The 25,364-nt window shown below is 34.0% G+C and overlaps 1 protein-coding gene across 2 annotated transcripts in view; it reads right to left on the minus strand.

The window, feature by feature from the left end:
• Prkacb (protein kinase cAMP-activated catalytic subunit beta) overlaps positions 1 to 25,364 on the minus strand; it is a 66,593-nt gene that overhangs the window by 17,375 nt on the left and 23,854 nt on the right. For both annotated transcript variants that reach the window (XM_004639298.3, XM_023724340.1), the window contains exons 2-7: positions 14,280 to 14,341; positions 12,275 to 12,403; positions 7,659 to 7,757; positions 6,500 to 6,582; positions 4,195 to 4,321; positions 3,101 to 3,196 (exon numbers count right to left, since the gene is read on the minus strand). In XM_004639298.3, coding sequence (XP_004639355.1) covers positions 3,101 to 3,196; positions 4,195 to 4,321; positions 6,500 to 6,582; positions 7,659 to 7,757; positions 12,275 to 12,403; positions 14,280 to 14,341 — 596 coding nt within the window. The remainder of the gene's footprint in view (positions 1 to 3,100; positions 3,197 to 4,194; positions 4,322 to 6,499; positions 6,583 to 7,658; positions 7,758 to 12,274; positions 12,404 to 14,279; positions 14,342 to 25,364) is intronic.

Here is a 25,364-nt window from a genome sequence, read left to right on the forward strand (position 1 = left end):
AAAACAGGAATAGCTAACTAATAATGGTTGTTCTATTGGCACTTGTTTTTAAGAAAGCTTAATTTTATTTTTCCTTGTCTTTTTTGGTTTTAATTTATCTTAAAGAGTATATAATAATTGATAAGACATTAAGAACGCTACACAATTTGAAGACCAGGATTAAAGGCATTCAACCATGGGTTTTGTATTACACACTGCTGTCCTCAATGTGCAGTCTTCTATTTTTGATCTCTAAATACATACAGAAAAGAAAATTAGCTCCTAGCGTTTTAGGAAGAGTACAGATATTCCTCGCCTAACGACCTACCTGTTTAAGGACTGTTCAGACTTATGACCGGTCACTCAATCTTAGGACACACTTACAGTTCTGTACATCTTCCTTATAGAACCTCTTTTTTTGGACAGTACTCCTTGCTGATATAGTACTGTAATTTTTTCTGATTGTACAGTAGAAGATGATAGTTTTATGTTCTGCTATACATTACAGTACCATATGTAAGAATGATGTAAACAAAAGCAAAGTCAGCTTTGACCATGTCTTTTTTCTGAGTTTTGCAATGTACCTACTATGTATTTGGTCACTCTTAGTGACCAAATCATTTAACTACATAGTAGCATGACTGTAATTCAGTCATTAAATAAGGAGTGTCTGTACAGTAAATGAAAGAGAATAATACGTGTAAAAATGCTTTGCATACCAAATGTATAATTCAAAGATAAGAGTTAATTGATTTTTTTATGTTAAGGTTTACTAAAGTTAACATTTAGAAGTAAAGAAAAATCAATAATAATATGCATATACTAACATAAGCACACTAAGTCGATAGTATTATTGACTATGTTGTGTCAAGTGCCACAAAAGAATATGGGAAAAAAGCTAATACTCTCCAATCATCAGGAAAAATAGCTGGGCTCTTCCCAGGCCTGGTGTTCTGCTCTTAGTGTCCCCTCTAATTATTATCACCTTTTCCACATTCCAGTCTTTGTTTGAGAGCTTTACAAATGATTTACTTTCCAAATTATTAGCTAAAATATAATACTATAATTCCTTCTGCTCCACTTTTTTTCAGTCCTGGTGATTGAGCTAACAGCCTTTATGCTGAGCTACGTTACCAATTCTCTTTATTTAATCTTGTGGCTAGGTTTCACTAAATCAACAAGTTCTCAAAATAGGCTGAAATTTGTGACCCTCCTGCTCAGCCTCCCAGAGCACCAGATTACAGGTGTGTACCACCATCCCCAGCTATTTCTCCCACCTTTTGTTTCCTGATCCTATATTATTTTGAAAAGGAAAGCTGATATAAAAATAATACTTTATTTTGCTAACAGAAATGGGTAACAATTTTGCTCAGCTCCTTGAGTTCTATGTTTTAAATTCTATGTTAATGTTTCTAGTAAATGTACCAGATACGAGCTAATACCATAAGTATAGAGAATTAAAACAAATCAATAAGGAGAATACTAAGTTACAACAGGTAACAAGCAAAGGACAGGAACGGACAATTTATACATACACACACCAAGAAATATCAAATGGCTATTGAGCACTGGAAAAAAACCTAATAAACAGACATAAAAATTAAAACAAGATATTGCTTATTGCCTATTAAATTAGTAAATATTTTAAATGAGAATATTCAGTTTACACTGCTGGCAGGAGTGTAAAGTGGTACAACCTTTTCAGAAAGCAAATTGGTAATACATATCAAGAGCCTTTAAAATCCTTATATCAAAGCTCCAGTGGCGCAATCGGTTAGTGTGCAGTACTTATAAAATGCTTATATCCTTTGACCCAGAAATTCCACTTCTGGGAATCTGTCCAAAGGAAATTATGTGAAATACATAAAAAGCTTTATGTACAAAGATGTTAATCATAATTATTTATCATAGCAAAAAATGGTAACAAGCAAACAAAAACCCTCTCACAACAATAGCAAGTATAAAAGAAAAAAGAAACAGAAAAGAAAATCTAAATATTCAACAACAGAAGAATGCCTAAATATTTTACGGTCTGTCAGTACACAAACATAAGCACCACACACACACACACACACACACAATGGTGCCTGCATACTTGTTATGCAACTGAAAAAAAAAGACACAAAAACATATGTTCATCATGATCTAACTTAACATGCAAATAAAAATAAACTGATACGTTTTTTCTTTAGTCCTATCTCTAAGTGGTGGCATTACAGGGTTGATTTTGGAAGTTTCTTTATATTTTTCTGTATTTTCTAAATCTTTTACAATAACTATTACTTTTATAATTTATACACAGTTGTGCAAACACTGGTGCTTATTTTGTGGTCATGTTGTTAGCCACATTTAAAGAAGAAACAGCAATGATATTTAGATTACAAGAGTAAAACGTTTTAGATTTAGGCTATGAAAGATAGCAAGAGGAGAGCTATAAAATATTTTAAGCCAAATTCAATACGTCAGTTCATGGCCTGCAGATGTGAGTGCTTTCTTTCTTTCCTTTCCTTGCTCTTACTTACACTCAATTTTTGTTAGCTTCCTTTCCTAGCTTTTTAAAGAAGAGAGAAGTTAGGCCATTCTTTTAAATATGCTTACAGTTTCTCCCACGACATTTCACTATTTGTGAATGTTGTACTGCTTTCAATTGACTAAAGCTATTGAGCTGCCTTAATACTACTATTAAATTAGAATTAAAAATGACTTCATATATTCCTTTCATCTTGGTGGTAAATTTGAGATGAAGGAAGAAACTCAAACCTAGTCCATGTCTTCTCTAGACTGACACCTAGTCCATTTCATCTCTTGCTTGTTTCCGCTCATATTACCCAGAGCAATTATGAAAACACCCTCTGTTTTGGGTGTCAAAACATGAAGAGACACTAGAAGTTAGATTGATTCCTTTTTTTCTGCAATACCCATAATTAACATTGGCAGAAATTTATAAAATAAGTTGTAGACTCTAAATAAAACTACTCTTTAGCAATTATGCATAAGTAGACTTAATTTATATATTAGGTCCAATAAAAACATAAAATTCGGTTCATAAACTTTGGTCAAAACTCCACTGTGACGCACGCCTTGTATTTCTGCTTCAAACAGACTAGCGCTATCAATGTACCTTGCTGAGGATTATTTCTGGAGCCAAATACTCTGGAGTACCACACAGCGTCCAAGTCCTGCCTTTAACTCTTTTGGCAAATCCAAAGTCAGTGACCTATTTAAAACAAAGAAAGAAAGAAACCAAAAACCAAACAGATGTATGAAACTTTATCACTTCACCATAAATGTGTTTAATGTAATTAAAGTTTAAAAACTCAAGGTAAAAACTGAAGCTATGAAAAATGGGGGGGGGGGGAATTAAGTCAATATAATTGAGACTAATCCATGAAGACAAATATTTAGTAAAAGTTAAAACAACCCAAGTTAGAAGGCCTTATGCGCTCTCAAAACAAATGAACAGTAGCAAAACTCTTTATTTTTTTTTTCATAAAATTCCAAGGAATAAAAGGATTCAAAGAAAAAAGTGAAAGTACAACACAAAAATAAATGGCTTTAATAATAATGCAATAATATAACTATTCCTGAAGTGCGATATGTCCTCTAACATTAAATGCTCTGTGAAAGCATGAAACCATGAATGGCAGGATCTACTGATGACTGTGTGCAAGGCGCTACTGCTCCATTGCTAAGTAAAGATGCACCGGCATTTCTACTGCACTACAAGGACTGTACTGCAGTAGTAAAGGGCGTGAACTCAGATCAGACTGCTCAGGTTTAAATCCTGACACTACCATTTAATGGCTGTGTGATCTTCTTACACCTTTCTCTGTTTGTCTTAAAATGAGGAAAACAACAATATTTATACTCCATAGGGTTATAGGATTAAAAGAGATAGTGCAAGTTGATTATCTCTTACTCACAATGCTTGGGACCACAGTAATTCAGATTTTGGGTTTTTCTACATTTTAGAATTTTTGTACATACTTAGTGAGATCTTGGGACAGAACCCAAGTCTAAAGCACAAAATTCATTTATATTTCATATACACCTTATAATCATAGCTTGACTTTATTTTGTACAATATTTTTAACCTGCATTTTGACTACACCCATGGAATTTTAAGCTTGTGGAGGTCATGTTGAGGATTAAATATATAAACTTCTTGCTTAGTATTTTCTTGAATATATTATAGAAATTGTGTTCACATCATACCTGGATGTAACCTTGATGGTCAATTAGGAGATTTTCAGGCTTTAGATCTCTGTAGATGAGGTCTAGCGAATGGAGGTACTCAAACGTCAGCACTATCTGAGCTGCATAGAACCGCGCGTGGGGTTCGCTGCAAAGAAACAAAATGTTGATTTTTGGGTACCAGGGGTAGCCAGTATTAATAACTGCATTATACATAAAAGCTAACATGAACTTCTCTTTCTGGGAAAGAGAAGTCCTTTTGAAGTATATTAAAGAATTTTGTTAATTTCTAAATATTCAGCAAATTACCTTCAAATAATGCTTTGATGCATCTAGGGGACATTGCTTTCTCTATAAACCTGGATATGCTCAGCATGTGAAATTCAATTTACATGGAAGAAAAATATAACCTTAGCCAGGCACTTGGCAAACACCTGCGATCAAAGCACTCTGGGAGGTTGGTGGGAGGTTGCGAGTGGAGGCCAGTTTAGGCAACTCAGCAAAGTCCTGTCTCAAAATGTTTTAGAGGGGGGTAGAGGACAGGGGTATGTAGCTTACTACTACCAAGGCCCTGGTTTAATCACAAGTACAGTACAAACACAGACAAACAAGAAGCAACCAAGCAAGCAAACAAACGAATCATCATCTTAAAAGGCACTTTGCTGTAAATTTTATAGCCCCTACTGGAAGATAGTAATTCTCTAAAAATATATCTGACCCTGAGAATGACTGAAAATAAGGTGCCAAGTAGAAGTGCCCTTGTTATAGTTAATAGGCTCTAGCTACATTCTTCAGAAATTCTGAGTTCCTGAAGAGTTAAACTACTTAGAAGCTTTTTAATTGCATTAACCTTAAGGTTAATGTTAGCACAGGACAAGGGAAATCTAGTGACAAGCCAGAGGAACAGAATACTCACATATTGTTACAAGAATAACATATGCTTTTATAGAAAAAATGTAAGATACCCATAATTCTTTGTGAAAAATAAAGAATATCCATAATTCTTTCTAAAAAATATATATGCAACCTTGGCATGGGATTTCCAAATCCTCCACTGTACACGTTTCTAGAGTCAGTGCATATGTTGAAGCGGTAGGTCTATGCAAACATGCACAGTTCTTGTATGCACAGATTACTTCTACATATCACTGCAATTCTGGCAGCAGCATAATTTGCATGCCACAATCTGAATATAAGTCTAAAAGGAAATACTAATTTTGTAATTAAAATTGTAATTAATTTTCTAGTATATTTTACTGAATTCTGCTAATCCGCTTGATAAACTGCAATGAGTTTTATATTTGCATCTTCAATGAACAATCTTAACTATGAATAGTATTTCCTTCAAGACAAGTGACATGAATTTGATCTGCTAGTATCAGAAACAGAATTTTCAAAAATATGGTAATATGTACGCTACTCCTTTTGCTTGTCACTAGACTTCTCACGTCCTATCCTGCTTTACATGAGTCCTCAGAAAATACTGAATGTTTAAAAATTATATTTAAAAATAATATTTTAATATAATATACCATCCTCAGTACCTTTTGAGGCCATACTCAGATTTAGCTGAATTATTACATATAGAATGAATGAAGCTGACCATACTTTTGGTTTTAACTTCATTCTACTACAGATTACTAATTAACACTAGCAATCTATGAGGTATCATACAGATAAAATTATCAGGATCTATAAGCTACTATTTGAATATTTTATTAGTAATAATCTTATTGGATCTTATCAGTAATTACCTAACAATAAGGTACAAGACCTTCTTTTATTAGGTATATATTTTAAAACTAACCTAGGAAAAACTTAAAGAGCAAAATTTGTGAAAAGCACAATTTTATAATCTTATCACCATAATACTATTATTTTTTACATGTTTTTCTCATTTTCAGCCTCCTATAAACTTATTTAAAATATTATTAATAAAGGTCATTATTTTAGTGTTAAATACTATACTATTTAAATACAAATATTTCAAATAATATTTGCTGAATAATATTAGTATTTTAAAATTTAATGTTTTAATTGTCAAGACACTTCACATAAATCTCACAATATCTACTAATGGTAAAATATTTAAATTAGTTTTATATTGCTTCTATTTGAATCTTAAAATTTATGCATGACATGGTCTTTTATTAATGTTTTTATTTAGTGTCTCATCTTGCTAAAACACTGGCTAATTAAAATAAAGGACATTTTGAAACAGGCATTAACTTAAACATCTGGCTTAAAAAAAGCCAAGCATACAAAGACTCAAGGAAGGGAGAAACAGTGAGGAAAGGACAAAACTTGAGGAACAAGTTTCAGCTACCTGAATCTCCCAATTCTTCTCAGATGTGAAAACATCTCGCCACCAGGAACATACTCCATAACCATGTATAAATTAGAATTATCCTATGAACAAACAAAAGGAAATAATGCAAAATTATAAAATGTGGTTTAATAATATTGCAATATTCGTAAATATTCTACCATATCAGTCATAATATTCTAAAATTATACCATATTCAATCATATTTAATATTATCAAATATCATACCATACTCAATTATAATACTTGAACATTATACCATACTCAAGCACAAGACAAAATCAAAATCTATCAGACAGATTAATAAAATGGAGAAAAAAGAGAATAAATGGAAAATGCTCTAACTTTTTAATGCTGGTTCTTCACCATCCTTCCTATATTAGTCATATATTAGACTGGCCCTTTGCTGTTCCATTTCAAAGGAAACATTTAATTCTTCAATAATCAGACGCTAAGGCAATGCAATAGAGCTATAGTATACGCAAGGGAATAACAAAGTTAACAAAACCAGTTTGAGAAAAGTTCCTAACAATATTTTATGTCTAAGAGGTTAAAGCTGTTACTAGACGTGTAGGTCTTCATTTGAGGTAAAAGGTTGAAGTGTTTCGTATGATTCACGTGTGCAGAGAGCTGCCAAGTACTACTCCAAAGAGTTGAAAAGCTGCCAACCGAAAGCATAAACCTCTCGTACTTTATCAGACACCTGAACAGTGGAGCCATGAAGTTTAGCCTTGTTCATAAAGGGGAAGAGTACAGAGTGCAAATTACTAACTAAAACAGTGATGAGGCCACAGAAGAACGTTGAAGAGAGATGTCTCTATCATGTTGATTTGCTGAGCATAAGAATTATGTAATAAGATGTAGCTATGGTTCTGGATCACTAAAATACTTGATTTTTAATACCTTCTTATGAAAAATTACACATTATGTTGAACAATTGCTCCAAGGAAAACTAAAACCTTTAGTTTAAACTAAACCTTCTCCAGTGCTGCATAAATTTGTAAGCACAACAGAATTTGATTACTTAAAATCCTGAAGATGTCTTTTTCATTTTTTCATACTCTCCAGCTTATCATCTGGCTTGAATTCTATTACAGAATTATATTTTAAAAAGTATATCTGCCTGAAAATAACTTATTTAGATAATACTACAATTTACCTTAAAAGAATATTCCAGTCGAACAAGAAAAGGAAAATTCACTGCCTGCAATATCCTTTTCTCATTCAAAGTATGCTCTATTTGCTTCAATTTAACAACCTGAAACAAGACAAATGAAGTTTACTGAATGTAAACAAAATTTCAAAGTTACCATCATTTCAAAAAATGTTTTCCACATAATAAACACAAAGAAGCAAAACTGTGAGATTTAGGTAAGAAAAACAATAATTATTAAGTAGGCTTATATGACTTCAAAAAATCTAGGAGAGGATTTTTACCATTAGTTATATGAAGGTCAACTAGGGAGTTAATAACAAGAGCTAAGTAAGTGGAAACAAAGGTATAGATCCATGCAAATTACTTGAAAAATTAATACATGAAAATTCTTGGCTCTTACTGACTTATAGTTAGATCACTATATCACTTTCTTAAGTAGGCATTGATTATATTATGCTTCCTAAAATCAGGAAGAAAATAGGTATTAAGTAAACAACCAGAACTGAAAAACAATGGGTAAAAAGAATAACCTTTTCATCTCATAATAAGTAAACGAATAAATACAGGTACAAAATCTAAAAATTTAAGTTATATGGCTTCAGATGATAACACGCAAAGCACTGGCAAAAAATTCTTATGTCTTTAATACCAAAGAGGTCCTTTAGGATTAATAAAACTTGCTATGCATTGTCTGCTGCACAGAAAGGGGAAAGCAGTGTATCTTGATTACATTAAGATTGTGACTCTATCCCACATACAATAACTCTATTTTGAATGTAAGGAAAGGTGGCCGAAGCAAAATGACGAATGACTGTGTGCGTATGTGCAAAGCATTAGAGGTTGGCATTCTTTCTTGCTAGGGTCTTATCACTGTGGGTAAGGTTACACAAACCACCCACAGAAACATGATTAAGAGGCATAACTAAAGGTACGAGCCAATTAATGGTATACTGTGTAAAGTAAAGACTATATACTGAACAAAGAATCATGTACCCGGAGGCAGAAGATCTGTGTCTGGCCTAGGCCATCTATTCAATCAGCTTGGTAAAGTTTTGGAGATGTTATTTCAATATTTTGAATCTTAGTTTAAAAATCTGAAACATGAAGTAGCTGAGTCATTATCATCTATATTATAGCTAGTTACAAAACTAATTTTAGTCCATATTTTCATAATAACATGTATAACATCAGCTGGAAAATTATTTTTGCTTTGTGTTTACTTTTGTATATTAGGATACATCAGGTTTTTAATTAGGCATAAGCAATATGTTGGTTTGTGAAATAAACAATGAAAATGAAAAGGCAGAGGCTGTTTACATTCCAGTCTTAAGCCAACTATTTATATGTGGGTTATAATACAACTAAAACATAAACGAATTCAAAGTATATGAATTCCCTAGCATATGTGTGGAGCTCATGTTTAAATAGTTAAACATTAACCATTTAATTTGAATTTACTTTTAAATATGCATATTTATGACATCCTTTGGGATTAGTCCACATTTTAAGTTCAAGATTCATAAAAATTGGTATTTATTTCTTAGATATTTCTGTTAAATACAAAGACTTAAAACATTGAAGAGTGATTTGTTGCCAGCTGATTTTCTAAGACCACACATGCGAGTTATTAATAAAGAAAATAGGTCACATATCATTCTTTCCCTCCAAAATGAACACTACATACTCAAGTTTCAAAACATAGTACAGGCTTGAGAACACGTGGGGAAGCATAAAAGACCAAAATAGAAATGGGAGAAAAACTGTAACGATTAGGAAGCAGGCTGTCTTCTGAGTAGGCTGAGAGCTGATGGCGTTTAAGAAACATGATGAAGCTTTCTTGATGGATAAGGGAAATGGCGTATAGAGTGCAAACATTTTGTTGGCAAGAGATGGATAAATTAATAGAGATAAAAAGTCTGAGGTTGTGGAAATCATGAGGCTAATGTGAAAGATCCGTGCAAGTTAATTAGGGATCAAACTACATAGTGGTTGAAAGGCTCTTAGAGATTATAAATACATTTTAAAGAAAAAATAAGGAATAAAGGCATAGACATCTGTCAAACAGTGAAATTCTTGGTTCTAGCTGTTTGACTGTTGAAAAATTACTTACAGAGATTAGTGGCTTTAAAAGGAGACTAATAACCCACAAAGTTGTTAAGATTGACTGCATACAGCCTAGCGATGCTTGACGCAGCATGGGGAGAAGGAATGTGATTTTTTTTTTCCATTTCTGCATTGGTTTTTCCCTTTCACCCCTTATTTGTCCTAAGATGGGAGAAGGCAGCTGATTTAACTGAAAGATTTGTGTGATTTTATTCATAGGAAATGGAGTTACTATTCAGGGTTATTTCATTGATTATCTTTAGCAAGTTAAATAAACTAGAAAAACTCAAAAGATGGTCTTTCATCCTAGTTAGGCACAGGACAAGGGCACTGTGGTAATAGAAATGACATAAAATGGCATTTACTCTTCTGGGAAACACTTGTTTGCCATGACATATCTGTAAGGTAACTAGCTCAGTAATTTACTTAACAAGCCACTGCTCTGCCAAAATTTTTTTCAAAAAGGACTTGTCCTTATTTCCTAAATACTTTAAGACGTAAGATGATATATTTTATTATCTTGTCAATATTTTGTGAGTAAAGCACAGTCTACAAATTTCTTGAGAAAGAACATTAAAAGCTAGGATCTACCCAGGGAAAACAATTTAATTACAGGCTTAATAAAACCAATAAATTGGAAGCAGTTTTGCTGTGGTGCTTCCACCACTTGTGTGCCATACGCCTCATTTAGAAAATAGCAGTCCTGACCCTGGGGCGTGGTGAGCCAGTGAACAGGTCTGGGTGTGGTGGCACACGCCTGTAATCCAAGCACTAGGGAGGTTGAAACCAGGAGGATCACTACGAGTCTGAGTTGCATAGTGAGACCCTATATCAAATACATAAATGGGGGGGAAAAAAAAGAAAGAAAATGAGGGCAGGACCTACATGATCTCTGAGAGTGCCAAGCCCAGACTGCACGAAGTAGGAGCAGAGAGTTTAAGTGAGGCTGTTAAATAAGGGAGAAGGGATACAAGACATAGAAGGAAGACAAGCTAGTCCAGATCCTAGACATTAGCAATCTCTGAAGAACAGGAAGGAAAAAAAAAAACAAAAACAAAAAAAAAAAAAACAGATCAAAACAGGAAAGGGACAAAAAAAATGGAAAACGTAGAGCCAAGTGCGCAGTCAAAATAAGAGACTTCAGAAGTCAGGACAAGACAGTTTCAGGGAGTGGGCAGCATGGTAATATGCTTTATAAAGGTCATATATGACAAGTAAAGAGACTGGACTTGAAGTCTGGTCATTGGATTGATGAGCCCAAGCTAAGCCTCTTCAGTGGGGTAGCTAAAGATGGGGTGAATAAGGATGCCACTGAACGGCTGTAGGTTAAAGAATTAACAGGAAATGAGTTAGCAGATAGAGTGTAAAATTATTTATTCAAGAAGCATGGTTAGAAAAATTTGTGAATGAAGTTTAGTGGACAATTAAAATGTGGATGAGTTTATTTCATTTTAGAAAGACTGAAGCCATTACTGCCTTTCATGGAAATTGAAATTAGTTTAGGTTTAATTAAAATGAGGGTTGGATTGAAACCTCTGACACCTTGGTGCCATTCTCTCTGCTGTGATGGCATTGGCTGATGCTAAGTACATGCGTTTACTTAGCCCTTGTGACGTGACTAATCCTACTAGCACGTATCATAAGTGGAAAGCACATGTCAGATTTTGAAATGTTAGCATAAAAATGTAAAATATCTCAATAATTTTATATTGTGTTAAGTATTTGGGCTATTAAAACACACTATGAACATTAATTGGAACTTCCATTTTTACTTCTTAAAATGTGACTATTAGAAAATCTGAAATGATACATGTGGTGCCCATTTTATTTCTATGTAACAGTGTTCGTCTAGTCTCTGTCTGCAGTCCTATTGGTCTACTAGTGTTTCCTCCTACTTATAGCCAAATAAGCCAGAAAGTCATTCTTGGGAACATAAGAAGTCTAAGACAGTTTATCAATATTCATTATTCTTTTCATTTCTCTTAGTGGTGAATACCAGGAAAATAGGGCGTTCAATTTTAAAGCATGAGTACTTCAGCCATCTTGGTTCATTACATACTAATAAGTGATAACTATAAAAGTGATTTACTAAAATATGTGAGTTTCACAAGTTTCACCTGCTTTGACTGATATTTAAATAAAAGCACTTCTAAAGTTAATAAAAATAAGTCATACAGGAAAATCGCCAAGTTTCAGTTATGTCAACATAAGGATTAAATAACTGGTTCTGATACTTTTCTATAAGGCAGAATGTAGTAGAAATGCTTGTTGTTTTCATGTTGAATTTAGTAATTTGCTAGTAACTATGCACACAAGTGTTACTGAAATAATATTGCACCCTCACATATAAAACTATTAACTGTGCATCATATAGTCACATTAAATTAGAACAAAAATGAAGGTAATGATAAAATTATTAATGGGTGTCCATGGGAGCATACCGTATTGCATGTATTTAAAAGACTAGCTGATAATACTGAAATTTACCCCTCAGCCTAATAATGACAAACACTTACCTTCTGCTTATCTAAGATCTTCATGGCATAATACTGTTCAGTGGCTTTATGCTTCACCAACATGACTCTTCCAAATGAACCTGTTCCAAGAGTTTTTTTCCTTTCAAAATCCTCAAGCCCAGCATTATTCTACACGTGCATGAAAAGTTTAAAAAAATTAAAATCAGAAATTCTCCTAAGACTGGAATTATACTCTCTTTAGTAATATATCCTGAGAATAGAAATTTTAGGTAGTTATCCTTTCAGAAATAATACAAGAGTATTCACTCCAAGCATTCAAACTATTGGCTTTACTTTCCCCTTTGAATAAGAAGGGTTTTAATAAGAGAAAAAGGGAATTATATTACAAAATGATGCATAACAGTCAGAGCAAAAAATAAAAGCTACAGGTGAATTTGCAAAGGTCAGATACAAATACGAATTTTCTATTATTGAATCTAAGAAATTATGACTATATTTTAATAATTACAAACTTCCCAAAGGTATACTGATAAAAGTCATGTCCGCTGTAGTCTTGTAAATAAACAGACTGAGTAGAGAAGCTCAAAGATCAGTCTTTTCATTGGGATTGCCTTTGCAGACAGCACTATCTTACTTCATCTGTATCTTTAGAGGCCCATATAAAAATAGATAATAACAGCATGATGGAAAGCCTACTGATATTGTAATAACCGAGTATTACCTAAAATAATAACAATAAGCAAAGAAGGGTTTCTCAGCCCACAAAAGACCAAAAGCTAGTATCACAATAATCAGACTCTTTTTTTCTCCTTGAATAGATGTTTTGTTGCAGGCTAACATCTTTGGCTTTGACAACAGCGTACAAAGAATTGGAGGCATCAATCTATTGAATTTGTTGCTGCCACAACAAAATGAAAATTACTAAGAACAAATTATGTGCTAAATAGCAGCATGTAGTGGTTGCTGACCCAGTTGAGGGTTCTTGTTTGTTTTTAATTTTTTTAAAATGTATTTTGTACAGGGTCTCACTATGCAGCTTGGACTCATAGTGATCCTCCTGTTTTCAGCCTCCCCAGCACTGGGATTACAGGCTTGCACCACCACAGTCTTGGTGGCCAGCTCAGCGCACCCAAGGGTGGGGCTGGCATGGCATATGGTGTTAGGGACAGAATACCCCATTTGTTAAATAGATTTCTTTATAAAGATATCCATGAAAATCTCAGAAAAAATACTTCTACTTCTCAGTCTACAGTGTTTAGGTTGAGAAAAATGTGAGGTAATATGATTACCTATATGCAATAAGTCTGGATACGTTCTGAAATTCACTGCTTCTGAAATAATCTCCACTATAAATGAAACATTGCCTTTTTGACACATCATAGAGTTTTCTGCTAGGTCACTACAGAGACGGGAAGCCACCTTACATTTTGCTTATAAAATCTGTTCTAATTTCACACTGGACAAGATTATCGTTGTGGAAAAGTCCTCTTAATTCTGACTGAATTAATCTTACAGATTTATATTTAATTTTTGGTTTATCAACATAAGTGGACTGAAATGTTTAATATAGTCCCCCCAACAAAATAGGAGAAAAAACACTTAGCATACAACAGAACATCTCTGTATGGTAGTCACTGCTTTTCTTTATATAATAAAAATACATCATCTTCTTCATTTCTGTTATATATAAAATTCATTTACACCATGTCTAATATGCTATAATTACAATGTCCAACTTTTAGGTATGCTATCAAAGACATAATTCAAAATTAATATTTGAAAATATCAAGGGTTTACAGCAACTTGGAACTAGTTCCTGAAAACACATCTGATAAGTAAAATAAAAGAAAAATTTATTCTTTCTCCAATTTAGGTGTGCACAAACTTAGTAATACATTAAAACACATGATTGCATAATTACCATTTTAAGCTTATACAAACTATAGGCATTCCAACATTTTTGACAAAGTAAATTAACTTACACTAGAGAATGGTTTTACCTAACAAAAATGTCAGCTTGGAGAAGAATGTAAATATTCCTTACCGGGGGAGGATTCTCCCACTTCTTCAGAAAGTCTTCTTTGGCTTTGGCTAGAAATTCTTTCACTGAAAATACACATAAAAAAGGTTCTGTCTTATAATAATATTTACATTCCATATAAAAATATTTAAATGTATATATATATATATATATATACTCACTACATGTATAAGTTTTGCTTAAAAATGACATATCAACTACACTGTGAAGAACTTTCTGTTCACTATGACACAAGTTATTTAATGCCTCTAAACAAGAAGCTCAGTTTCTAAGACTCTCTAATATCATTCTATATGAAAATCACAGATAAATTCAAATTTAATAGCAACAATACTGTTCCTGAAAACGCACCTGAAAATGAAGTGAGTTAAGTGTGGGGCAAAATAGTGATTGCAAATAAATAAGCCAGCAATACTATTAGCAGAGCTTTAAATGCAGAAACTAAGAACACGTGGAGAAGAAGAGTTTTGATTTGTGAAGTAGCAAAAACTAATTGGTTTTGATCAGGGATCGTTTTCAGGCATAAGGATTGAGGTTATTAGATTTGAGTTCTCTCTGCCAGAAGTGGAGAGAAAAGGAGAATCTATAAACATACAAAGGCACACAAAAGCTAAAAAAAAATCAGCTGAGAATGACAGCACCAATGAAAAATCTAAATAGCTTTAAAATTGCATTCTAAATTTGGAGTTAAAACTAAGCACTTGAATCTCACCTAAAAGTTTACACTAATGTAAAGAATTGAAAAGTAAATGCTTATATATTTAATAGCCACTTGCTTTACAGCTGTACAGTAACCACACACTTTATAGGTTTGAAGTTTTAAATGTTAAATGTTACATCACTTAAAAGCAGTCCCCTTTACATTCTTCCTACAAATTATGAACAATGGTTTCTATCCTCAAAACAACTTCATCTATTTTTTAAAAAATAGAAAATAATCCAAACAGATAAAATAGCATTAGCAGATGTATTCTTTTAGTTAGGAATGTAAATAAAACTTGAAGTTTAAAATAAAACAAACTTAAAACAAGTTTTTAAAATAAAATAAAAAGTACTTTATTTATTTAGAAAGTTTTTTTATTTAGGAAGTTTCCAATATAATTCTATTTGAATCTAAAACTTAAGAAAAATAGGACTCACTGTAGAAATGGAAGGTGGAGAAGACCAAATGGAATTGGAAATATTTTCATAGTGAGTGCCAATCATGATGACAGAAGGTAGAGTTACCAGTGAAAGTGAGGACTCACAGATTGCTTTAAGATTCCTGATCGTGCAGCAGTAGTAAAGCATTTTCACAGGTACATTATTATCATTTCTCCCTTTATCCTCAATATAAAAACTTGGACAAAACACTGTAACTAACCAAAAGGGCGGTGGGCAGTCTAAACTTCAAAATATTAATTAATAATTTTTTTAAAAAAATACCTAAAGCAATGAAAAAAAAAAAAAGAAAAAAAGAGGCATCAGAGGTAGACATTAGAGCTGGGGAGAGAGCTCAGTAGAATAAAAGCTTGCCTGGCAAGTGCTAGGGCCTGAGTTCAATCCCTGGTTCCACCAAAAAAAAAAAGGTAGACATTAGCTTTTATGTTACACTACAGTATACATTTCTGCAGACATTTGAATACTTCCTACAAAATTTCATTAGCATTTTACTATAATACTAGTAAAATTTCCTAGCTGAGAAAACTTTCTCCATTTGAAGAATTTTTTCATTTTATGAAAATCTTATGCACCAACATATCAACTAATGGCACCTAATTATCCAAATATAATTTTATTACTGCCAAAGCGTAGAAAATTCTTCTATCTTAGGATAACTTAAGCCATCTTCCTTCTAAACCTTAATGTATTAGTTACAACTTAAGAACAGTACTTTTATAAGCAAAACTGTTTTGATATCTGCACATGGTTTTGACTTGGAAATGATGGCTATAAAATATAATTTATTATAAAATGCCACTGTGGCTTTTAAGAAACTCTAGCACCTGATGCCCAAAATAAGCTTCTAATTTCTTTAACAATTATTTACCTTTTATGTATAGGACTTGCATATCAAGTTGCAATGTAAATTCTCTAGATGCTTGCATGAGTACAGATCAGTTGGAGAGAAGAAAGAGAATCAAAAAAAGAAAAAAACAAAACAAAACCTGCTTCTGTTGCTCCTGTCACTTTATGCTAAGTGGATCTAGAGTTAAGAAAGCAATGGTTGTATTTGTCAAATATGGTAACTGGAGGAAAATTTTTTTTCCATGTCTGGGGATAAGCTATAAGCAAAATTCCTGGTGCTACTTATTTTTATTCACTTAGTATATTGCACAACATTCTCTGAAATAATCTCTGTATGCATCAATATTCTGAGTTTAGAGCTGGGCATGGTGACCCAGGCCTGCAATCTGAATACTCTGGGAGGCTAAGGCAAGAGGGTCAAAATTTGAATCCAGAAATAGAAAGTTTTAGAAGAGGGCTGGGGATGGAGGTCAGTGGGAGGGCTCTGGGCTCCATCCCCAATACAAAGAAAAGAGAAAACTAGATCCCTTCAAGGCTTTATGAAACATTATTAAAATGTGCCATTAATAAAAAAAAAACAAATACTGTTAATTATTTCAACATATAAAGGGATTTCTCCTTAGAGTAAAATGAGTATAAATGGTAATGACATTAAATAATTCTCAAATATACTTCTGCCATAGAAAAATATATACAATCATGAAATCTCTAGTACATATGTGTTAATAAATACAAAGATAAACATAATGAACTCTTTGTGAAAATGTTAAGAAAATATTCATCTTATAAAATATTACAACATATACTGGGTTATGGATAATCCTAAAATTCTAGATCATCCAGAACTATATCAATTTGTTTTGAATTCTACTAGTTTTAGACATTGATGGATTTAACTTCTACATGTTTTCCTCTATTTATTTAAAAATGTTTTAAATCACTGACAACAGAAATTATTAGTTGATTAACAAAAAAAAAAAAAAATAGGAGACACAGATTCAAACACTGAACCACAACCAATCAAGAATTCTTCAAAGTCATATACTTGGAAGTGCTCATTTTTTTTTTTTTTAGTTTTTTAATCATCTAATCCATATGCTTTATCTATTAGATTTAACCATTTAATCCACCGAAAGCACACAGCAGCCACATTTTCGGAGTTTGGCACACAGGTAGAATATTGACTCTATCACATTCAGCGTTGTGATCATGGGTCCTGGTAGCCACTGAGCACTTAACAGGTTCATAAAATGCTTCAAGAAAGTGTTTGGCTGCAAATGTCTTCGGTCTTACAGTGACCAAAAGGGGCAAGCTAGGTATTCAACAACGAGCAAAGCACACCCAAAATTAATGTAATATTAATGTAATATACATTTACAGTTATACTTATTGCTCATTTCATATCATTCAAAAAAGTCTACCAAGTTGCACTGTAGTAGCAATGAGCATACCACAGGACTAAAAACATTCACTCAATTTGTTTGAAGGAAAATTTACCCATATTCATGAAATGAAAGAACAAATAAACATTTTCTGCATTTCTATAATTACATATAAAACACAATTCTTATCTCTCCCTATCCCTCATTTTTTTGTTAATTATTTCCAGATCTCCAGGTTCTTTGTAATGTGTTAAATGTCACCTCTCTCTTTACACTTCTTTTATAATGAAGACAGAACTCTATTTTAATTTTTATTTAATGCATGTCAGATAACTAGGAAACAACAGAAAATAAAACAAAAACTCCCAGGGGCAAATCCTCAATCAAAATATTAGCTATAATACCCGAAATCTACAATACACATAAAGTATTTCATTTGTCTTTTTGATGAAAAGAGCAATATATATATATATATATATGCTCTTTTCTTTCAAAAATCACTCTTTAATGTGGTTATTCTAACTTAAGTGGTATATATTAATCTGTCTGCTGTTAGCTGGTACAACAGCTCTCTGTGCTTTACAATAATATATTGTTTCCAAAATATCACAAGAAAGTGCAATAACTTTATGAGCGTATAAACCTCACCATAAAGTTAAAGTATTTCATTCATGAAAAACAATTTATAAATCAATGTACTTAACAAAAACATAACTTTTTGAAGAGAACAGAAACTTGCAAACAACCAAATAAAAAATTACAACAGTAACATTTGTTTTATTAAAAAGTAGTTGCCTACCAGATATTTCTGAAGAGGAGGAAGCTTGTGTCCAAAAAAAATAAATTAAACAATGATTAAATTACACTTGCAACAAATTAGCAAGAAATTACCTATATACAGTTTTCCAGAAACAAAATGTTAATGCAGAAACTCAATTATTTGATTACATGTATTTAAATAAGCCATTTAAAAGTTAAGTGATAAAACTAACAACTACTGTTCAATGTCAAAATTAATAACATTGTAATTTTCCTTAAAACAAAAACTTTCATTCCATATTACAACAGAGATAATAATAAGCAAATATTGAAATATACAGCCTATCACTGTTGTAAAACCATCTCTGAACAGGAGAGACACTGAATTTGAAGACCTCGTTTCTATCTGTTTGAATGATATTTATGTCTTTGAGGCATGCTACTTCCTTAGAGGTGTGCAACACCAACAATTGCTGACCATCCTTTCAGTGTCAGGTACTGATGGATGTTCTGTGAACAGTACAAAGAATAAATGTAATTCTACTTAAAAAGAAGAGAGGCTAGTGGGGAGACATTATAAAAATGTCACAAGGGCTAAAGCAAAAGCAATTCTCATGCTATGAGGGTTGCAAGAGGAGATTCTCAGGTCATGAGGTAAGGCACAACAGAGGACATGGCAGTTGTGCTTAGTCTTGAAGGATGGACTTTCCTGGAGGTAGAGTTGGAAAAGAAGACAACCTAGGGTGAGATGACGGCTTAACTAGGAAATGGCACCCGACTGGCTGCAGCACAGGCTGAGTGTACAGCAACGGGCAAGCCAGCCCCGGATCATAGGAGCCTGGGTTTCATTGTGTGGGAAGAAAAAGGAGCCAACCATGTTACTTCACATGCCCTAGACTCTGTTTACTTGGGGATGCCAAAGACAAGATCACTTGTTCAGGAGAGGAGAGCCACACGGAGTGATGAAGCAATGATGGCTTAAGAGGCCTAAATATTTTCAGCCTTGATTGTTAAGGTAAGGACTAAGGGAAAGGGCTATTCTACTAAACTCTATTAGGTAAAAAACAACTACTAAATACTATAATCTATGAATGTATATATTTTATCTCTTTTTTAAAAAAATGTAATTGGTATAGGGTCTCACTATGCAGCTCGGACTTACAGCGATCTTCCTGTTTTCAGACTCCCCAGTGCTGGGATTACAGGCGTGTACCACCACACTCGGATTCAGTGGCCAGCTCAGCACCCAGGGGTGGGGCTGATGTGGCATGTGGTGCCCAGGATCGAACCCCGGTCCCTGTGCTTGCCTAAGCCGGCACTTATTCTGCCGAGATATCTTGCCAGCCCGCTATACATGTATATATTTTATAGTGGTATATTTTGTAGTAAGAAGTTAAAAACTTGTTACTGAACAGATTATAATCCCCACATCTTCTACTCTCACCAAGTCTTTCCTGATTATTTAGTGTATATAAGCAAGTATAAAGCAGGACACAGACTGAGGTAAATCACCTGTGAAAATACCATGGCTTATTAACAAATAACAGAAGAGGACATTCTACTTCTTTAGTGGTGGTGTGTAAATCTAACAGTGTGTTGATCTGTCTTCTGCCAGTTCCATTTGAACTCTTCAGAGCTCTATATTTGGTCTTCCAGAGAACACCTAACTCTTCTCTACATGTACACAATATACTATAAATCTTTTCAGTAAATAGAACTCATGGAGAAACTAAATAGAAAATATTCTAACTGCTACAAAATACCTTATAAAAATGCAATCTACATCAAAGTAAGGATTATTCTGTAAAAAGTGTTTTCCTACCAGATGCATCTGATGATTTGCATGCTTGATCAAAAAGAATAAATTAAACAGATTAAACAACATATAAAAATACCCACAAAATCTACCCATGTATATGTTTCTTAGTATATTACACAGAAATAAAACTTAATTGAGCACACATACTATTTTTACATAAAGACAATATATTTGATTTTATTTTTCAACCAATCAAAACCCTACTCTGAAAATAACAAATCACACTATTCTATCCAATTGGTCTGAAGAAAACGTGTTCAATTTGCCCAAGTAGTACTTTATTGGCCTCACCATGGTCACACACGTTCACTCAAAACAAATTCAAAGTGACCTTAAAAATGATAAGAAATACAAAAGCAATTTTAACACTGCTATTGTACCAGTGTACTTTGATGGAAGGATTAAGTCTACTTTTGTTCTGAAGATATCAGTCTTTATAAAGACATACAAAGCCACTCGTGAATAAGTGTTTAGCAATTTAATAAGCAATAAAGCTTAGTTTCCTACTATGATATCTATTTTATTCTTTCCTCTTTATGCTTTATTATTAGTGGATTCTACATCAAGCCTTGGTTACAAGTGAACAGGATAACTGATTCATTAAACTGAAAAAACTTTCTGTTACAGATTTTTAGATAAATATTAAAATGTTATGACGCATATTTAAATACAAAGCCTAAGAAAATATACCAATTTAGTTGACTAGTATATTGACAGATAGATACACTATAAATCCACACAGTATATTTGCTCATTACCTATCACATGTATGTTCCTTCTCTCCCAACTTGTTCTGCACCTGAGAATGTTGTGGACTTCCTAGGCCACCCATGCCATATTTAAATAAAAGTGTTTCCTACAACTTAAACTATACTTATAGTCATAAAAGTAATGATCTAAGCAACCTTAGAAACACTCCTGGGAATGTACTTTGTTCCTTAATGGTTCACTGAGACTTTTCTTGTAGAAACAATATAATTATATGCCAAAGATTGCCCAGAAAATTCTAAATTCAAATAAACTGTTTTATTGATGGGTAGCAGAAATAAGACTGGATGCTTGGAGGATAAAGAACACACATTATTAACTTAGCAGTAAATGTCACGATAAATGACTGTATCCGGATACTTAGAGACCTACTACCTCTTTAAAGTTCCAAACCCTTAACAAAGTGTTTTAATGTCAGACTTTTCAATTTTTGCTAATCTCAATGGCATGACCATGTGATTTTTTAAAAAAATTTATTTATTTATTATTGTGTGTGTGTGTGTGTGTGTGTGTGTGTGTGTGGCCAGCTCAGCCCACCAGGGGGTGGGGCTGGCTGGCATGTGGTGCTGGGGGATTGAACCGCGGTTCCTTTGCTTTGCCAAGTTTGTTCTAAGTAGGTGCTTTAGACCACTGAGCCATCTCACCAGCCCCATATGATTTCTTTTTTAAGGATTACCTAGCTCTCAGAAAAATTCTATGATAGTGCAGAGAAATGATGACAGTGGGCATCTTTTTCCTATTCCTAACTTTAGAGAAAATGTTTCTAAGTTTTTCCTCCTATGCTTCACTTACAAATCTATATAAATCAATTAATCAATTCAAGAATATTTTGTCTTATTCAATTACATGGGAAATTCTGTATAGGACTGAAAGTTTTAAGTTTTAAATATGATCTAATTTTTTTAAAGGTACAATTCTAATCAGCTCTATTAAAAGTGCTTTCTATATCATGTACTTCATTGATCTCAATATCTTTCTTCTTCTGATGAATTTTCTTCTGTGCTTTTCCTAACTTGTTTATTCGGAGAGCTCTTACATGAGCTCTCTTGTCCTAAGTGAAGCATTTAAAATTTATTTCTAAATTTGCTGTGGTCATACCTTTATGTTTCAATGCATGGTTGAAGCTTAAATTATGAATTAACACTTACTGATGAGTTATTTGAATTTGGTATATGTTAAAATATATTCATTTGTGCTACTTTAAAAATGAGCTTTTTATTATTGATTGAACTTAATAGTCTTGTGGAAAGACACAAGAGATCTGTATATAAATTCTTTGCAATCTGTTGAATATAATATATTGTTATATATAATCAATTTTGTAAGCATTCTATATATTTTGTGCATTCTTTACTTGGGTAAAAATTGTCTCTGAAGGTCTGGGGAGATAGCTCAGTAGAATAAGCGCCTGTCTGGTGAGTGCAAGGTCCTGAGTTCAATCCCTGGTACCGCAAAAATAAAAAAACAAAACAACAACAAAAAAATTGTCTCTGAATGTATAACTCATTTTTATAATTTCTCCTTCAAAATGGGTAATTTTCCTTTTAAAATATATTTTAGGTACCATTTTTTTCTAGTCTTTTTATATTATTAACTTAAAATAGTAATCTGGGACAGGGGAGAGAGCTCAGTGTTCGAAATGCCTGCCTGGCAAGAGCAAGGACCCGAATTCAATCCTTGGTATCTCTGTGCTGGCCCTAGCACCCCAGGTGCGCTGTGCCAGCCCTAAAAAGGGTGTGGTGGTACACGCCCCTAATCCTGGCACTGGGGAGGCTGAGACAGAAGGATCATTACGAGTCTGAACTCTAATAACAACAACAAAACAGTAGCCTGGTCAGGATGGATGGAGTATGCCTGTAGTCCCAGCACTCAGAAGGCTGAGGCAGGGGGATAGCCATGAGTTCAAGGCCAGGCTGGACTACACAGCCTGTCTCAAGAAAAGAAAAAAAGCAGTCTGCATGTGTCAATTCTGTTGCACATTTTCACGAGATTCCAATCCTATTGTGTGGGCAGAGCACATGCAGATGTGTGTAGTCCATGTCATTTATTCCTGAATTATGAACTTAAATTCCAGCAGGGCTTTATCTGAGAGGAACCTGCAGGTCTGACTGAAGAAATGATCCTATGTAGGCCTTTGCTGTCACTTGTGTGTCGCATATAGCCACATGCCGACAGCCTGAACTGGCCTATGGCTGTTCGTAGTGGTGGCTCCTGGGCCACACACTGACTCGGATTAGAACCTGAGCCCTAACTGAGGAAGCACTTGATTAGAGACTCTCAGGAGTGGCCTCCACATGCGTGCACACACATATCCTTCGCCTGTTTGGAGGAACCCAAGCCAAGGAATACCAGCTTCCTTTGGTGCTTTCTGTGTCGGCAGAGGTTTTCTTTGTAATATACGTTTTCAGTGAATTATACTTTCAGGATACTTGCTTTATACAAAAATTCTAAATTGCATGGCGCGAGAACTTGACTTCTGTCTCCGAGTGGCCAGTTAGAACTGAACTTGTAACCTAGTGCCCATGGCACAGGCCTACTTATGAGGCTCACGCAGGGTGATCACAAGTTGCAGGCCAGCCTGGGCAATTTAGTAAGACTCTGTCTCAAAACAAAACGTTAAAGAGCTGAGGATGTAGCTTATTGGTGGAGTGCCTGAGGGTTCAATCCCCAGTAATGGAAAACAAAAGTGCAAAAACAAACAAACAAACAAAAAACCCCAAAACTTAATAAAACAAAAGCCCTTAGCCAGTAAGGTAGGAATCTCTCTTCGGGGTTGTCAAATTGGGCTAATAACCCAGGCAGGGCTGCTTTTCTTTCACAATTCCCTTTACTGCACCCTGGAGATTTCTTTTAATTCAGGAATTCAAAGAGATGCTTATTAGAGCTTATTCAGCATTTCAAGGTGCTGTTGTATCCTCATTACTTTCTTTCCCTAGAAGGGGTTTTAAATGTTTTGTCTCTGACTTTGGACTTTGTCTTTATGGGACAAGTTTCACACTAGATTGTAAGGTACAAAGAGATCTAGATGTTTATGGCATTACTATCTTTGAAATTAAAAAAGAAAATCTTACCAGTATACACTTAAGTGTTGATGTCTTTACTAATTTTATCAAACGACAATGAGTACTCTGGAAGAAAAAGCTGGATTTTTCTTACAGCTTTTTTTGGGCTGGAAGTGTGGCTTTCTGTGTGGACCAATCACGTGCAAGGCTCTGGGTTTAAGCCTCAGCATCAAAAATTTATTTTTCTCCTGAGTCATCTTTTATTTATTTATTTTTGTATTTTAGGGAAAGGTCTACAGGGTGTTCAGGGTCTCACTACTAGCTCAGACTCCTAGTGATCCACCAGTGTACAGCTTCCCAAGAGCTGGGATTACAAGTACGCACCACCACACCCAGTCTCATTTGCTGTCTCAGCGTGCCCCGGGGGCGGGGCCGGCACAACAGCCCCAGGGATCAAACCCCCAGCCCCTGTGTCTGCTTGCAGGTGCTTTAATTTGCTGAGCTATTTGACCGGCCCTTCTGAATCATCTTTTTGATTATTTTGTTCAACTTATTATATATATATATATATATATATATATATATATTGCATGGGAATGCTATAATGTGATTCATTCAATTTGTAGGCTGTTCTACTTTTAAATTTCATAATATTAATCTTGCTCTTCTGTATTTTCTAGAAGGGCTTATACCATCGCAGTTCATCACTTCATTCATTTAATTTCCTACACTGATTATTCCCCTCTTTACTGCAACTTCACTGCCTGTACTACAACTTTGCATCTATGTTTGCCTGATACTTCAAGGAACTGACCCAGATGCTGACTGTAACTTTTATCTTTAGATCCTTCTACACAAACATTTTCTGAATATAAATTCATCTGTGTCCTGAAAGCTGTGGCTCCATCCTCTGATGAGGAGCAGCTTCTTTAATAGTCTCCATGATGTTTTCTTTTTATTCAGTCATGAACAGTAAGATGCTTTTCCAGTCTTCATGAATGTTCCCAATTAAGGCTGGTAATTTTTTTTAAGATCCTCTCACTTCCTATTTAGCTGCTGTTAGAATCAAGTTCTCAGATCCTTTAACATATACACATTTACATTAGTAAATAGTCTAGTGACCTTGGAATCAGAATGAAGCCAGCACTCTGGGGTTTTTGGTGTTGGTTGTTCTTATCACACCAAGGTACAACCCAGTCATGTGAAGCAGAAAGGCCTCTTTTTCAATTTAGAATATCTCAGTAAACTCTGGTGGTTCTAATAGGGAGAGCTGGGGATATAGCTCAGTGGCATAAGAAGTGTCTGCCTGGCAAGTGCAAGGTCCCGAGTTCTATTCCTGACACCAAAAAAA

The sequence above is a fragment of the Octodon degus genome, unplaced genomic scaffold, assembly GCF_000260255.1.
Source record: "Octodon degus isolate 3935 unplaced genomic scaffold, OctDeg1.0 scaffold00109, whole genome shotgun sequence".
NCBI lineage: Eukaryota > Metazoa > Chordata > Mammalia > Rodentia > Octodontidae > Octodon > Octodon degus.